General features: G+C 42.6%; 1 protein-coding gene across 1 annotated transcript in view; it reads right to left on the reverse strand.

Moving 5' to 3' along the window:
• Positions 1–4,868: 4,868 nt before the first annotated feature.
• Positions 4,869–16,605, reverse strand: part of LOC118421571 (LIM/homeobox protein Lhx9-like) — a 25,933-nt gene continuing 14,196 nt past the window's right edge. Inside the window, 7 exon segments of the mRNA XM_035828915.1 lie at positions 4,869–6,655; positions 7,161–7,395; positions 7,797–7,990; positions 10,368–10,548; positions 13,329–13,482; positions 16,311–16,423; positions 16,425–16,523. Coding sequence (XP_035684808.1) covers positions 6,633–6,655; positions 7,161–7,395; positions 7,797–7,990; positions 10,368–10,548; positions 13,329–13,482; positions 16,311–16,423; positions 16,425–16,523 — 999 coding nt within the window. The 3' untranslated portion in view covers positions 4,869–6,632.

Consider the following 16,605-nt stretch of genomic DNA (forward strand, 5'->3'; position numbering starts at 1 on the left):
CGAGATGACCCCAAGATAACGAAACAAGTCTTGGCGCCTTCCTTAGTTGGATTGAGACGAGTCCTTGCAGCGGCGAAGTCTTCTTCTGTTTGAGATTTTTTTCTCTCTCTTCTCTCAAGTTCGCGGACTTTGAAGTAGGGAGTTTTTAGCTCGAGGCAGAGGAAGGGGCTTGAGTCTAGTTATTCCGGTGATATAACACCGACTAGGCTCGGAAGGCGTCGGCCCAGAGGTGGAAGCTTGTCGGGGAATTAAAGCTCATCCCCCGGGACGAAACCGAAGCCTGGGCGGGCGGAGGCGGCGAGGGGCCGGCCGGGTGGGGAAAACCGTATCGGGTTTACAACTGCGACCTCTTTGGACAGGCGATGAAAAATCCTCAGGCTAATGAACAAGGCGAGGAGTTATGAATGAGAATAAATCTCTCCTTGGTGAAGCTACAATGCTGTGTGCTTGTACATGTACCAAGAAGGTTATGTTGTCGTCAGCGTTCGTGTGTCCGTCCGTCCGTCCGTCTGTGCGCATGATAATTTGATATGGCCTGGATGGATTGTCTTCATATTATATTACTGTATATGGGTAGGTCTTGATGAGACTTCGAGATGTTAGGATTTTGGGCACCCTGGCGGCTTGCTATGGTACTGCAGCGGAAGTTCCGCTGTTATGTAACTACTGCATTTAGCCCATATGGGCAAGGTCATGCAAATAAAGATCATTGTCATTGTCATTGTCATTGTCATTGTCATTGTCAATATCTCGTATTCTGCGCAGGCCATGGTCACGATTTTTGGTAGGTGAATAGATCTCAATTTCATATACAACCCCTTGATTTGGTTATTGAAACAGAGTTACAAAACACATGGCCATATTTTGTTGAATAGTGAATTTGAAAAAAAAAATAGAAATAGTATTTGGCACTGGTAAAGCGTGCTATTTCTACGATTTTTATACAAAACGTACATGTGGTATAGTGCGTAGCTACAATGTACACAGTGCAATGTGTTTGTTTGTATACCGTCCCACATACCCGCTAAACCGTCTCATGGCATAACACACTAGGTTTATACTGTATACCACAAGCTGTATATCCGGACAGATTCATTTGATCCACCCACACCGGGGTTGAACCCTACTCTTTTTGATAAGTGTGGTGGGTTCTTTTACTTGCTCTTCCGAACACGGGACCCTCATTTCATTTCCTACGTACGAGAGCCACCCATAACCAAAATTACGAACTCATTTTCACCTGAGTGAAGTGAAGGAAGTCGTGTTAAGCACCTTCAGCTCATAACATCAGATTTGAACCGACGCCAATGTTGTTTTGATGAAGAAAAATAAAAGAAATTTTATCCAAAATATGTCGGATCTCTTAAACGCACGCTCAAGGGACAGTCGCTATCATTGCTTCTGGGATGAATGAAATATTTCCCGTCTTTTGCTCGCCGTTCTTGTGTACGAGTCAGCGGAATGACTGTCAAACCCCTCCGAGGAGGTCTTGCCTCCGATAGCGGCTGGTAGCTCTTCTTTTTTGGCCAACATTAACAACAATTGCAGTGGCAAGCTTTAACCGTAGTCTTCACAGCTTGCTGGAACAATATAGCCTGGGTACCATCCTCTGCAGTGATCGCTTTCTCCGTGGTTATCAAGGGAAAATATTTAGCGGTACGTTGGCGGTAGGTTTGTGGTACTTTGGCGACTGACACCACAAATGAAATGAAATAAACAGGCACCAAGTAAAAGTAAGATGTCAGTTTCAATTTTTTGTTTCATGATATAATCACGTTACGAAATATAATACAATCAATTAATATAATACAATTCGTATTTTCAATTAATTAGCAACAGTGCAATTTCCAATAACTTTCAAGGGAAATGTGTTGCACGTCAGCGTGACCGCAAAGGACAATTGCTGACAATAGCACGTGCGTCAATTAACACTCAAGTTAGGCACCCTTCTGATATTCTTAAATTGTGGACTGAAAGTTTGAATTTTGCTCTGCTCTTTCTATTTCTATGTAGCGTGAATTCTTTTTTGCATTGTCTTTCTTTGGAGAGCGAGAGAACAAAGGCTAGAGAGGGAGGGAGAGATATATACAAGAATAGAGATAGGGAGAGAGACAGAGAAAGCTTTAAAGGGAGAGAGGCTAGGTGAGGGAGGAGAGATGGGGACAGGGAGAGAGAGAATAATAGAGAGAGGGAGTGAAAGAGAGAGAGGATGAGAGAGGGAGATAGCCATGAAAGAAAGAGAGAGAGAGGGGGGGGGGGAAGGGGGAGGGGATAGTATTTTCTATCGTCATGGACGTAGATTTGATGTTGATCATTAACATTATTGGGCTACATCAGTGCAGTGATCAACCTTTTTGACAGAAAATACACACACAGACATCTCGATTGGCATCTGTCTGTCACGAAGATGTGTGCTATACTTTGATGTGCATGAAGGGCCTGTTTGACTACATGGCGATCGCGCTACGATCTCGCTACGACCTAAATTTCATTTGTGTAACCCTTGACTTCATAATATCATGCAAAATGTCAACATACATGACTAAAAAGACAAGAAAGCACACCAAGCGTGAAAATATGATTCCTTTCTTACGAAAAAGCGCTCTGTCAAATCGGCCGCCCCTATTGCCAGTATTGGAATAGAGGTGTAACGAATTTGCTACGCTGCACTAATCCACTGTGACAGATCAACATGGATTAAGAACTTTTAACTTAGTCCATAAAAAACCCATCTGTCGTACAGGGGGGACCTAACGATGTTTTGATTGGGAGTGGGAGGGGGGCAGTGTTTGTTGCTGGCCCGGGTAAAACGCCTCCACTTAAAGCTCGTGTAATGAGGCGTGTGCGGACGGATGAAGACATTATACAGCTCGTTCCGACAGTTTTTCACTTCAGATCACTCTCGCCGTGCGATCAAAGCCGCGCGGGCGGGCGGAGGCTGCGGGGCGCCCGAGGAGCAGGTGAACGGGCGACCCGATCGCTTCCTAATTGGGATGTAAGCTCAGTGGGGAATAGAGAGGAGACAATATAGCCACACACCGTTAGGAAGGAAGAGATTCAGGAAATAGCACAGCAGGAAAAATGATGTACACTTCACATCATAAACAATATTGGAAAGGCTTAGCAATCGCTACGTTTTCTTATGTGGGCACTTGCCGTACGACAACAAATCGTGCGCGTATTGTACGAGTATCGTAAACGTGTTTTATGAATGTCGCACACGTGTAGTATAGTGTCGCACGCATGTTTCATAAATGTCGTACAAGTTTTCTATGAATGTCGCACACGTGTAGTATAATGTCGCACACATGTTTCATAAATGTCGTACACGTTTTGCATGAGTCGCGCACGTATTGGTTATATTGTCCCACACGTGTCGCATGAATGTCGTACACGTGTTGTATAAATGTCGTACGCGTGTTTCGTAAATGTCGTACTGGTGGCCTGAAAATTACTACAACAGAAGAATCATACAGTTATTGTGGTAAAAATGTACTGTTACAGGCCTAGGTATTTCTATTCTTATCAATAAGTTTTGTACATAATGGGGCATTGATATAACATGTAGCGTAATTTTCTGACCTCAGCTCAAGTACTCAGTTGCAAACAAAACTCCGTTTATATACGAACGGAGTTTTCCAGAATCGAAGGACGATACTAACGGAAAAGTGTTACGGAATATTCAGGTGATATTCGGAAATAAAACTGTAGCATATCTGATAATGGATATGCCGCGACGAAGTATGTTCCCATTTCCAGCTCAAGAATCCGTATACGTAGGACATCCATATCAGGAAACATACAAACATAATCGGAAACGCAATCTGAATTTAGAACACATTGAAACGTCCGGAAACTGACACATTGGTGTCAAATCCCGTTCATCAAAACAAAAATCGAGATGCTTTATCACAGTAACACATAACGTTAAAAAGTACCATTTTTGCTTTGCTGCATGCATATGAAAGCATAACTTACAAATATGAGATTCCTGCCAAAAAAGGTAAATTAAAGATATAGTCGCCAGGTGGGACGTGGCTCTCAGTAAAAACGTTTAAGAGAGAGTTGGTCCAAAAGCGACGAGTGTTAACGTAAATATCCCGTTAGATCCCCCGGTACTGCACCGGTGTACCGCACACAAGCACGCGCCTACGCACGCTACTGACGTCCGCCAGATCGGCCTTTGACGTACGACCTTTTCTGGGCGCGCTCTACTTGTGGCGTCGTGTTTTGCAACTGTAGGTCGCTTGGTCAAGCAGCAAGAGGTCCCGGGTTCAAAACCTGGGATGCTACCGATCTTGCGCCATTGAGAAAGGAACTTAACACAACTTTCCTCACTTCACTCAGGTGAAAAAATGGGTACCTGACTTCGATGGGGAGGTAAAAGGGCGGTGGGAGGAGAGGGATGGGCTCCACCTTTCAATACCGTGCTCTAGACACGGTGGATAACATAACAATCCACTGCCCATACGACACCCATACCTACCCATACCATACCATACAGGCTTGTTGTCTTTTAAATCATATTTAAACATGTTCTTTTTGTATTCCAATTATTATGTCATTGATTGTTAAAAAGACAATTTCGGTTGCTCCATCAGTTTCAAAACTCGCGGTCAATTACTATAACCATAGCTATTTTTACATTGTACGTAAGATGTCTGTTTTTAAGGCTACTCGACTAACAATTCGATGTATTTAACTTTTGAAAACATTTTGTATCTACCTTGTGTATACCCACACTTAGCCACTTTTTCTTCTGCACATATATGTACGTTTCTTCTCACAAATTTTAATACTAATGCTAATACTCTACACACGATTTGAGCCAATAAACACTTGAAAGTAGATACGACAAGAAGTTTTTTTCCAAAACTTTGGACACTTTACTGTCATAAGAAACGCTCAGGCAAGCCTCTCCAAACTAGCGGTAATTATTGTGATGATTACCGGTGTGCTAGCGCACGAGGAGGTATTGTTGCGCCTCTTAACAGAGCGTGCACCATGTGTGACGAGCACAAAAATGGCTTGTTAAAATAAATTACACGCTCTCATATAGTACCACTTGACTGAGCATGAGCGTCAATCGCTTTCTGAGGTAACGCGATCTAATACTAATAGACACATCAACGCATCTGACTTTTCGTACAAATATAGACATAGAAGCGACGGTCTACACTATACATATATGTATATATCTATATACAGGACATTGGCACGTATATGTACAAAAAAATTGTCTCAAATATTTCTATACACGCAGACAAGACTACGGTGCGCCAAACTGATCAATATGTACACTGACCCATTTCACAATAAAGTAATATCATATACAACACTCAGTATACAATAGGGGCACGCACGGGTAGTTGCAACAGTAAGTGACTACATTGTTAACATGAAAGAAGTGCAGCAAAAATTTGCCAGGTTGACGTTTACATACTTGGACCACAAAACCTCATTGACTTCGGCCCCCTTTCAACTAGATACGACCTCGTTGCGACCTCTTTGCGACCTCGTTGCGACCTACGTAGACTGCATTGTGTAAACCTTGCCTGAATATGACATGACTACTACAACAAGTCAGACACACATAAAATTGGAATTTCGCACGAAATATTAGAGTATGAATAACGTACAAAAAAAAATCGTTTTTCATTTTATCTGTGAAAATTTGTTGGCGGCTCTGTCAATTTTTGGGTCGCAGTGAGGTCCCCCCGCTAGTAGAATGGGGGGGGGGGGGGGGGTATTAAAGACATACAACGGCAAACGTGAGGTCCACATACACGTACGGTTTTGTGTGGAATATCCACAAGGTCACATACAAAATGATAATGTCTTCTTCCTTTTTCTTATGTCTTTTGGCATATGCAAAATTGAAGGCAAGCTTAAAGCAGGCAAATCACTGGACTGAACCAACTTGCACAAAATTGCCAATTGTCGCAATTTGCCGCTTGATATTGCCAATTATTTTGAATTTTCCAAAAAAAATTCACATTTGGCAAAATGGCAGCAAACGGCGCAACTTTCTTTTGGATGAAATTCTTGACACTGTGCATAACTTTAAATACAGTGGAAACTGCGATTTCTAATTATTAGGTTATCTTGTATCGAAACTGAGTATGTAAAGGTGGGGTCACACGTCACCTGCGTATATATTTAAATCCGTATGAGGCGCGCATGGGAGTATTTGCCTCCACCAGGCCCCACAAGTCGTTGCAGAAATAATAGAAATTTGACAAATATAAAAACGTAACATGTAAGACGAGTTAGTTGGGTTGCTGGCCATGCTTCTTGGTCAGCTAACTCATCTGGCATGTTATGTATCTATATTTGTCTAATTTGTACTATTTTTCCCGCGACCTGCGGAGCCTGGTAGAGACTAAGAGCGTCACACGCACCTCAAACGGACTTGAATATATATGCATATATGACCCCACCTTAACATTCTGGGCGTGGAATACGCAATCTGTGTGATAAGTGGCGCAAATTCGCAAAGTTGTCGCAATTTCCTTGCGCATATCTTGGCGCAGTCCAGCCTTTGAGATACCCGCTTTCAAGCCAAGTTCACACGTGCACCGGGTTCATACTCAAGACAAGTCCGGATGAGGTCCGTATGAAGCTATTAGCCTCTACCAGCAGGCTCCACAAGTCGCTGGAAAAAAAATAGGAGAAATTGAAGAAATAGACACATAAAATGCTAGGAGTTAGCTGGCCGAGGAGTATGGTTTTGCGACCAGCTGATTCCACTGGCATGTTATCTGGACAATTTCTATTATCTTTCTATAGCGACCTGTGGAGCCTGGTAGAGGCAAAACTTCCATACGGAGCTCAAACGGACTTCAATATGTACACACGTGTGAACCATCTCACTGCTCTTGGGGCACCGGGGCGGCGCTGTGGAGTTCGTTCACTGCGGCACTGTTGTTTTTTTTTCGCCGTTTTTTTTTTAGAATATAGATATTACGTAATACGTAAAAGTATGACTTATAAGAAAACAAAATACACAAAACATAAGAAAATTCGTTCTTTATCTCTGAAATTAGTTTAGTAAACTTTCAAATCCCGCAGTGCCGCACCGGTGCCCCAATTAAAAGTGCAGTGAGATACCAACTTAAAGAGACAACAGAAGCCATTCATTTATAGAGAGGCGAGCGTACAAGCGGACTCTACGTTGGGCCCGGGGGAGTTGGTTAAGGCGGTGAAGGCGTCAGTAGTTCTCGGGGAGAGGTCCGGGAGTGTGGGGGAGCTGGAGGTACTGATGGGCCCGGACAGGGATGTAGGCGAGGCCGACACCGCCACGTCCATGCTCACACCTGACCCGCCGTCTCTACCGTCGTCCGTCAGGCGCAGGGCGTTTCGCCGGTGTTTGGCACGGGCATTCTGGAACCAAACCTACATGAAAGAACAATAATTTCACTTGAAAAAATAACTCTACAAGCAGCCTAAGCTGTAGTAATTAAAAAAAAATTATGTACTTGACAACATATTGAACTATAACTTTAATCCTGAGCACACCATTGAGAGAGAAACACACACACACAAACATACAAACAAACACCCCCCCCCCCAACACACACACATACAGAGAGAAAGAGAGAGAGAGAGAGAGAGAGAGAGAAACACACACACGCACGCACACACACACACACACACACACACAAACAAACAAACAAACAAACAAAGACGCCGCACACACACGGGAGGGGGGTTGGAAGGTAGAAAGAGGCACACCGAAAACAATACCTCCATTTTTCATGGAGGTAACAACAAGTTTGACATGACAACTCACGTACCTGTAGGACTCTCTTGGTCAGCCCAGTCTTTTGAGCCAGTTGTTGCAGGTCCTTAGAGTCCGGGTTGTGGTTGATGGCGAAGTAAGACTTCAGGGTGCGGAGTTGGTGATGCTTGAACGATGTTCGAATTCTCTTCGTCTTGGTGGCTCCGCCATGGCCGTTAAGGTCAAGGTCATTCTCGTTATCACTAGATCCTACAGGAGGGGAACAAGGAACAGGGTCAGGATGATCATTGGACGACATGAACATACAAAACAACCATACAAAACATTACAAAAGAGGTCGAGTGTTCAAATCCCGGCAGGCTACCGCGGGTGCCGGGAAGGGATGCAGCCCTCAGCACAGTATGTTATGCCGTGTTCCACTGTTCATGGTGCTTGTCGGGTAGAGTTACGGGGAATATCCCTGGTACAATGAAACTGTAAATACCGTATATATCGCCTATCCTCTCTGTTTCAACCAATGGAAACGCTGGTTCGAGATCCTTTCGAATAAAACAGGGTAAAGTCTACTGTTGTAACAAACGTTACCGGTAACGTTTGTTACATGCCCTGTAATGCATTACCAATGGGACCGAAAATAATAAGTTGCCATTTTTTGGCTATGGTTAAAAGAGGAATTTTCAAAAACAACCAAGTAGTTTTCAGTGAAAATAAAGCGGATTTATTTTTCGACCAAAAAATGCCATTTTCGACATTTCAATGAGAACGAGTGCTCAGTGGTTTAAACATTTTGTGTGTACATGTATGTGTATGTGTCTGTATGAGCACGGGCACGTCTGACTCTGTGTGTGCGTGGTTTGTGTGTAAGTGTATGACTTGTATGTTTGAGTGTGTCTGTGCGTGTGTTTGCGTGAGTGTGTGTATGTGTTAGCCATCAACATTGTGTGAATCTGATTTTCGCGAGTATAGAGCTTTAAGTGTTACTGTACATGTGTTTAGAAATTGCATTTATTACGTCACGCCCGGGCAAGAGCGCATATTGCACCGCACTCTGCCAAGACTTGCCCCGGGTATATAAGGGCGTCACTTGACTCCTTGAGGAAGCAATAGCAACATGCGGCTCTTAAATGCCATTTCCTTAGCGGGTGACTCCGTCTGCCCGTGAACTCTACCTCCAAATTATTGATAAAACTGATATAAGCCACGCTAGGGCAAGATTTCCCAAAAATTCGGCCCGCGCGCTTTCATCTGTCCCGCCATCGCAGTCTCTGCGCGGTGGCGTGTCCTCGGAGAGGCGGTCTCCATGACTTTTCGTGAGAAGTTGTACGGGTTGGCGCGCGCGGCTGTTCACTGGTGCCGACCCGGGTCATTCCGGATGAAATACAGTAGCCAAACCGCCCCAGAAACACAGCCAATTAGAGCCGGGACAAAATTTATGGCATCCTATACAAGTTATGGATGATTTGTCTACAGTCTGAATCGAGCTCGCGAATATTAAACTACAGCCATGAACTATCCTTATCAATTCGGAAGGACATTGTACAGATAAAGAGATTTGAGATAAAAACTGTATATTAAGAGTTTTGAAATCCGTTAAGGATATGTTTCACACAAGAAGCTTAGACGGCACGATAGTATCTTCTACGATCCGAAAAACATTTAGCCCGCTATGAAGTCATTTGTGACGCGCAGACAAGTACAAAGAACTGAAGCTGAGATACGTATACTTCACTGGACACTATCTATAGCACTGATTTTCGGATGCGAAGAGAATGCCATCATCTATAGCATACCAAACAAAGTTGCAAATAGAAATATGGAATTAGCTTATCCACATAAAGAAAGTCGGAAAGGAAAATGTATGCAGGGGTCATTGGTGAGCTCGAATTAAAAATGTGCTTGAATTTTAATTTAAATTTTTTTTACGGTTTTTCCTTCTTTACGTTGTAGCATTAGTATGATTGCTGTTATTTGTATGAGCTGCATATCATCTGTAATGATGCTAATATACAGGCTCTTTTTGAAACTGACTTAAAAAAATGTACGACACAGGCACGGCCATACTAAGAATGTCTTTTGTTTTCGATCGTACGATAAACGAGATATCAAAAAGGACGTTCCGCTGCAATACTTTAGCAGGCCACTAGGGGACCTATTATCTATCTCGACCTTTGTTTCCTTACCCATATCCACCTACCAAATATCATCAGGATCCATCTAAGGCTTCTCGAGTTATGCAGACAAACACCGCAGTACCTTAGCAAGCTGATAGGGGGCCCATTATCGAACTTGACCTTCGTTTTTTTCTAAACCCTTGCAACCTACCAAATATATTTTAGGATCCATCTAAGGCTTCTCAAGTTATGCAGACAAACACGCTCTTAACATTCTGGCGAAGGTAATAATGAACTCATGAATACCTGGAACATTGCAGTAGGAGTCGGTGTCTAAGACACAGGCAAGACCATATTAAGAATGTCTTCTGTTTTTGATCGTACGATGTATAGATGAAATCATGAATTGTCCTACCTGGAACACTGCAGTACGAGTGGGAGTCTACCACACATCAAGACCATATAAGAATGTCTCCCTTTTGATCGTACGATAAATGAAATCATGAATCGTATACCTGGAACACTGCAGTAAGAGTCGGAGTCCCCCCTTTTCCTGGGCCTGCCCCGGTATGACACGCCGCCCGGGCTGTGGTAGTATGGGGAGTGCGGCAGGGGTTTGGACCCCATGGCTGCCCCGTACCTCCCTTCAGACCGCATAAACGTCTCGTAGTGATATCTGCAGTAGATGGCACTGCCCTGAAACACAACCGTACAATACATTACAAAGACAATAGAGAACGAACGCCATTTTGTGATAGAATGTAGAGTCATAGACTATTTACACCCGCAATCCAAATGTATAAGGCACGTACAACAACCTCACTGCGACGGTTCTGCGACCAGTAGGCCATTTTACAGAGATTTCAATGAGCTGCGCAAGAAACGAATTCTTTTGCGCTTTGTGAATTTGTTGTCTTTCCCGTCAGATTTTTTTTTCTTCATTTTGCATGATATTCAACTTATGACACAAGGGGCTGGACGAATTCAATCTAGGTCCAGTGAATTAGAATCCATAGCAAGGACAGAAATTTACTATAATTGTATAATATTAACATATGCAAGTCATATTTTCCGATATGACATGCTGATAAATCCATATTTCTAATGCAGCTAGACAAGCATTTCGTCGCGAAACATATTTGCTCTTTCCCCATTTTTCTGTCATAGCTTAAAAAGGGAGGAAATTAAATTCAGTCGATGCTAGCAATACTAAATATCTGTATCTTATATCTATGAACATGTTTGTGTGTGTTTCAAAAATGTGCAAAAGAATTTAAAGGTACATTCATAGGGAACATATTTGACGTTTACTTTGGAAAGTAGTATCATACTTTCTTTCCTGCTGTTAGTAATTTTATATGATAATATACTATTATTTGTTCTTCCACATAAACTAAGTTATCATTTTCCTTTATAATGTTCTTACCGATCACTTAGATTACATATTATCTAGCCGTTTTGTCAAAAGAACACTGATATGAAAATATGTGAATCATTAATTATATCTTTGCCATGAAAGCTCAATTACATGTAGCCCAATTCAGAAAGATATTATGTAGTTCGATTGAACAAATAGAAGATAGAAGAAAACACTAAAAATATTTAGATCATCGTCAATATAGAAGTATGAAATATATTACGCCATAACCAAAATGGATAATTCATATACACATTATCAATTTAATATGTATCCCAAATATACGACAAGAAATGGTTCAGTTCTGAGTCCGTTGTGCATTTTAATCTTTTTTTTTTTGTTTAAGTGCTTTTTTTATCGTGACCGTGCGAACGGAAGCGTCGGGCGGCGATGTTGAGCTAAAGGCCCGACGACTAGATGACAAGGCCCCGGGACATCACCCTCGTTAAGGTCAATTTTATCTGAGCCGACATGAAATCTGTCAGGAACACTTAAGAGTTCCGTGGTCGACTCTGCATTCGCCATCGTGTTCTTATTTCAACTGTAGTCTGGGATACACTTTGTCCGTTAAACACGGCAACACCTTAGCCATAATATCAATTATACCAAATTTTCCCTGGCGTCGCTACGAGAAAGAACATCGAATTCAAAGATGTTCCTGAATTATCACCCGCGCCGCCACCGCCTAGTGAGAAAATGCGCTCTACTACTTCAGCAATGATAATATTGGATTGTACGTAATATCATAAGGGAGGACGCAGACCCTTTGTGATGCAAGTGTGCCGATCCTTATGTAAGGGATTTGACGCGTGCCTCTTTCAATGAAACATTATCATTATAAAATAAAAGTGGCCATCATTATTATTCAGACATAGTTAAAAAAAACGTGCCAGACAATGTGGCATGCGTCTTATATAAGGATCAAATAATTTCAGTTAGCTTGTTGTCCGGGATTGACTATTTTTATGAGTCCTACGTGGCTAATTAAAAACCTAGGATGGCCGCTTGCAGATTTTTCCCTCGGGACTTGCAATGGTGATACAGGTCATCTTCTGGATACGGAGAACTGCTTTACAATATGTGATTTGCATTAGCTGTAATGACATGGTTGACAGATACCTAATCCATATAACAATCAAAATGAAGATATAAATCATATTTCCTACCTTGCCTAGCAAAGTAACGTTAATTACAAAGGCGTTATTTTTAGAGGGTGCAATAAAACACATGCGATGTCTATTAAAGTGTTCTACCGTTTTATGGCGATGGCTAGTCTGTCTCTCTCCCTCTGCCATGCTCATTAGTACTTTCTCTCTGTCTATTTGTTGGAACTGTCTCTTCTATGCGCCAGTCGGCTTGTCTGTCTCTGTTATATCCTTTCTTTTCTCTTCCTGTCCATGTCTACTTGCTACTCTTCCTTTCCATGTGTCTGTCTTTGTATCTCCGTTTTTACCTGGCTCTCTCTGTTTCTATCTGTCTGCCTTTCCAACGCTGTCTCTTCCTGCGTGCCTGTATGTTTGTTTGTCTATCTATCTCTCTGTCTCTTGTCTCTGTCCATCTCTCTCTCTCTCTCTCTCTCTCTCTCTCTCTCTCTCTCTCACACACACACACACACACACACACACACACACACACACACACACACACACACACACACACACACACACACACACACACTTTCGTTCTGTTAGTCCCTCTATTTGTCTGTCTCACTGTCTCTCACAGTTTGTCAATTTCGGTCTCTCTCTGTCTCTATTATTTTTTCTCTTTCTGTGTTTGCTTTCCTGTCAGTCTGCCTATCTCTCTATCTGTTTCACTCTCTCTCACATTGGTTCTTTCTCTATCTCGTTCTCTCTATTTCTCTCTCTTTTTAGTTTCTTTCTATCTATCTATCTCTGGTTTTTAGTCTACCTGTTTCGGTCCTTTTTTCGCTCACCCTGCCTTTGATACCGTACCACTGTCTCTTTCTGTGCGCCTGTCTGCCCCTGTATTTCGTCTATCTTTCTCTCTCCTATCTCTCTCTCTATCTTTGTCTCATTTTCTCTCTTGTGACTCTCACCTGCATACCGAACTCGTCCCCCGTAGTGAGCGCCTTGTCGCAGGTGACACAGGTGAAACAGGCCAGGTGATAGACGGAGTCTCGCGCCCGCATCACCATCTCACGTGCCGTGATACCCAGGTGGCACCGCCCACACCGCTGTACTGCGAACCGTCTGACAAACAAACAAACAAATATAAAAAAAACTAAACAAACAACGTACATTCAAACTCATTCATGAAACACCAATCAACAGTATTTTGTCTAATTGATGTATGCTGATATGTGTGTGTTACGCCAAGGAGCGTTTATACATGCTATACAGACATCAATTTGTATTGTATTGAAAATTTCAATACATAGTCAGTCGAAAGCAAAAACATATTCTTATATAATACTAGCTGCCAAAATATCAATAAATCGGGGTAAAATCCATTTCAATCTAACCAAACAAAAGACCAACGACCAATCAATGTTCGTTTATCCTAATTAGACCAGATGAAAATATCTTCAAACGACACAATTGTTATTAGGCGCCAACATCATTTTTGAGGGAATATCATATCATACTTGACATCCATTCTATTACACCTAACTTTAGCAATTGAAGAGACGTAAAATGCAATGAATTGGGAAACATTAAGTGATGTGTCAGTATGACATGTTACAGGTGTAAGTTGTTACATTTGAGGCTGTGATATCTAATTGTTGGTGGGTACGAGTATGTAAAGATGGGGGTCTAGTGCTTGAGGGGGTCGCATCTTAAGTACGTTAAAGAAACAACCATACTTTCAACTTCATCTTCGAGTAGATCCAACCCCCGATGCTTACTGTACAAAGTCGGTGTTTTACTAGTCTCTATACACCTTTCTCACGCGGCGGCCATGATAGATCCAAGAAGAGGTCAATGAGGCAAACAGACAAAACTTATTTCTAAAATCAGGTCCCATTCAGTTTTCCCCCAAACCACACAAATTTTCATGATATAAGATAGAATAATAAATATTACAAGAAGTGTTATGCACCGAAAGATGTAGCAATTTAGAGTAGTGTAGACTGACCCCATAGTCCATTAAGAGATGCAAAATAAAAACATAATAATGCAAATTTTTAACGAATTTGCAGCCATTCACTTATTGGTCGATTTCCTAATTGGCAGGCTATCATTGGTCGAACTGCTAATTATGATGGACAGCCTTTTGTTTGCCACATTGAACTAGTTTTAGATCTATCATGGCCGCCGCGTGAGAAAGGTGTATCATGCTACAAGAAAGAGTAGAAATTGGCCAAATGGACATATATCATACCAGAGGAGTTAGCTGGGCGGGAGTATCGCACCTTCAGTACGACAAAGCTTCAGCTCCTCTACAATGTTATCTGTATATTGGGCCAACTCATACCTTTTATAGCGACCTATGGCGCCTGGTAGAGCTAACGTTCCATGTTTTCCGTTTATCAAAAACAAACAAACAGACATAAACAAAACAAAAAAGCGTTTCAGCTGTAGGAGATAGAAACACGTCAGTTCGCAGTCCAGTCGCACAAACAAACAAACAAACAAACAAACAAACAAACAAACAAACCTGTAGTAGTCCTCTCGACAGTAGATCCTCCCGTCTTTAGAGAAACACGTCAGTTCGCAGTCCAGCCGCACAAACAAACAAACAAACAAACAAACAAACAAACAAACAAACAAACCTGTAGTAGTCCTCTCTACAGTAGATTCTCCCATCTTTAGAGAAACACGTCAGTTCGCAGTCCAGCCGCACAAACAAACAAACAAAAAAAACAAACAAACAAACAAACAAACAAACCTGTAGTAGTCCTCCCTACAGTAGATCCTCCCGTCTTTAGAGAAACACGTCAGTTCGCAGTCCAGCCGCACAAACAAACAAACAAACAAACAAACAAACAAACCTGTAGTAGTCCTCTTTACAGTAGATTCTCCCATCTTTAGAGAAACACGTCAGTTCGCAGTCCAGCCGCACAAACAAACAAACAAACAAACCTGTAGTAGTCCTCCCTACAGTAGATCCTCCCGTCTTTAGGGAAACACGTCAGTTCGCAGTCCAGCTGCACAAACAAACAAACAAAAAAACAAACAAACAAAAAAACAAACAAACAAACCTGTAGTAGTCCTCTCTACAGTAGATTCTCCCATCTTTAGAGAAACACGTCAGTTCGCAGTCCATCCGCACAAACAAACAAACAAACAAACCTGTAGTAGTCCTCCCTACAGTAGATCCTCCCATCTTTAGAGAAACACGTCAGTTCGCAGTCCAGCCGCACAAACAAACAAACAAACAAACAAACCCGTAGTAGTCCTCCCTGCAGTAAATCCTCCCGTCTTTAGAGAAACACGTCAGTTCCCAGTCCAGTCGCACAAACAAACAAACAAACAACCAACCAACCAACCTGTAGAAGTCCTCTCGACAGTAGATCCTCCCATCTTTAGAGAAACACGTCAGTTCGCAGTCCAGTCGCACAAACAAACAAACAAACAAACCTGTAGTAGTCCTCTTTACAGTAGATTCTCCCGTCTTTAGAGAAACACGTCAGTTCGCAGTCCAGCCTCACAAACAAACAAACAAACAAACCTGTAGTAGTCCTCTCGACAGTAGATCCTCCCGTCTTTAGAGAAACACGTCCGTTCGCAGTCCAGGCCCACAAACAAACAATCAAACAAACAAACCTGTAGTAGCCCTCTCGACCGGTAGATTCTCCCGTCTTTTGAGAAAACAGTTCATTCCGCAGTCCAGCCGGCCCAACTAACCAACCAAACCAACGAACCAAACTTGTTGCCGTCCCCCTCCACACGTGGATTCCCCCGTCTTTAGAGAAACACGTCAGTTCGCAGTCCAGCCTCACAAACAAACAAACAAACAAACAAACAAACAAACCTGTAGTAGTCCTCCCTACAGTAGATCCTCCCGTCTTTAGAGAAACACGTCAGTTCGCAGTCCAGCCTCACAAACAAACAAACAAACAAACAAACAAACAAACCTGTAGTAGTCCTCCCTACAGTAGATCCTCCCGTCTTTAGAGAAACACGTCAGTTCGCAGTCCAGCCGCACGTCACACTCACAGCACTTGAGGCAGGCGGAGTGCCACTGCCTGGTCCACCGCGTGGAGGAAGAACCGGTCCTGGATCTTCTCACCGCACCCGCCACAGGCGATGGAGCCGGGCTTGGTGTCCAGGTTTACCACTGGCATCGTCTGGGAAAGAAAGAGGAAAGATATTAAAACCGGAGGTTCCACTGCAGCACCGCAGAAAGCTGCTTAGGAGGTCAATCGGTAT

Source organism: Branchiostoma floridae, chromosome 8 (genome assembly GCF_000003815.2).
Source record: "Branchiostoma floridae strain S238N-H82 chromosome 8, Bfl_VNyyK, whole genome shotgun sequence".
In the NCBI taxonomy this organism is placed as follows: Eukaryota; Metazoa; Chordata; class Leptocardii; order Amphioxiformes; family Branchiostomatidae; genus Branchiostoma; species Branchiostoma floridae.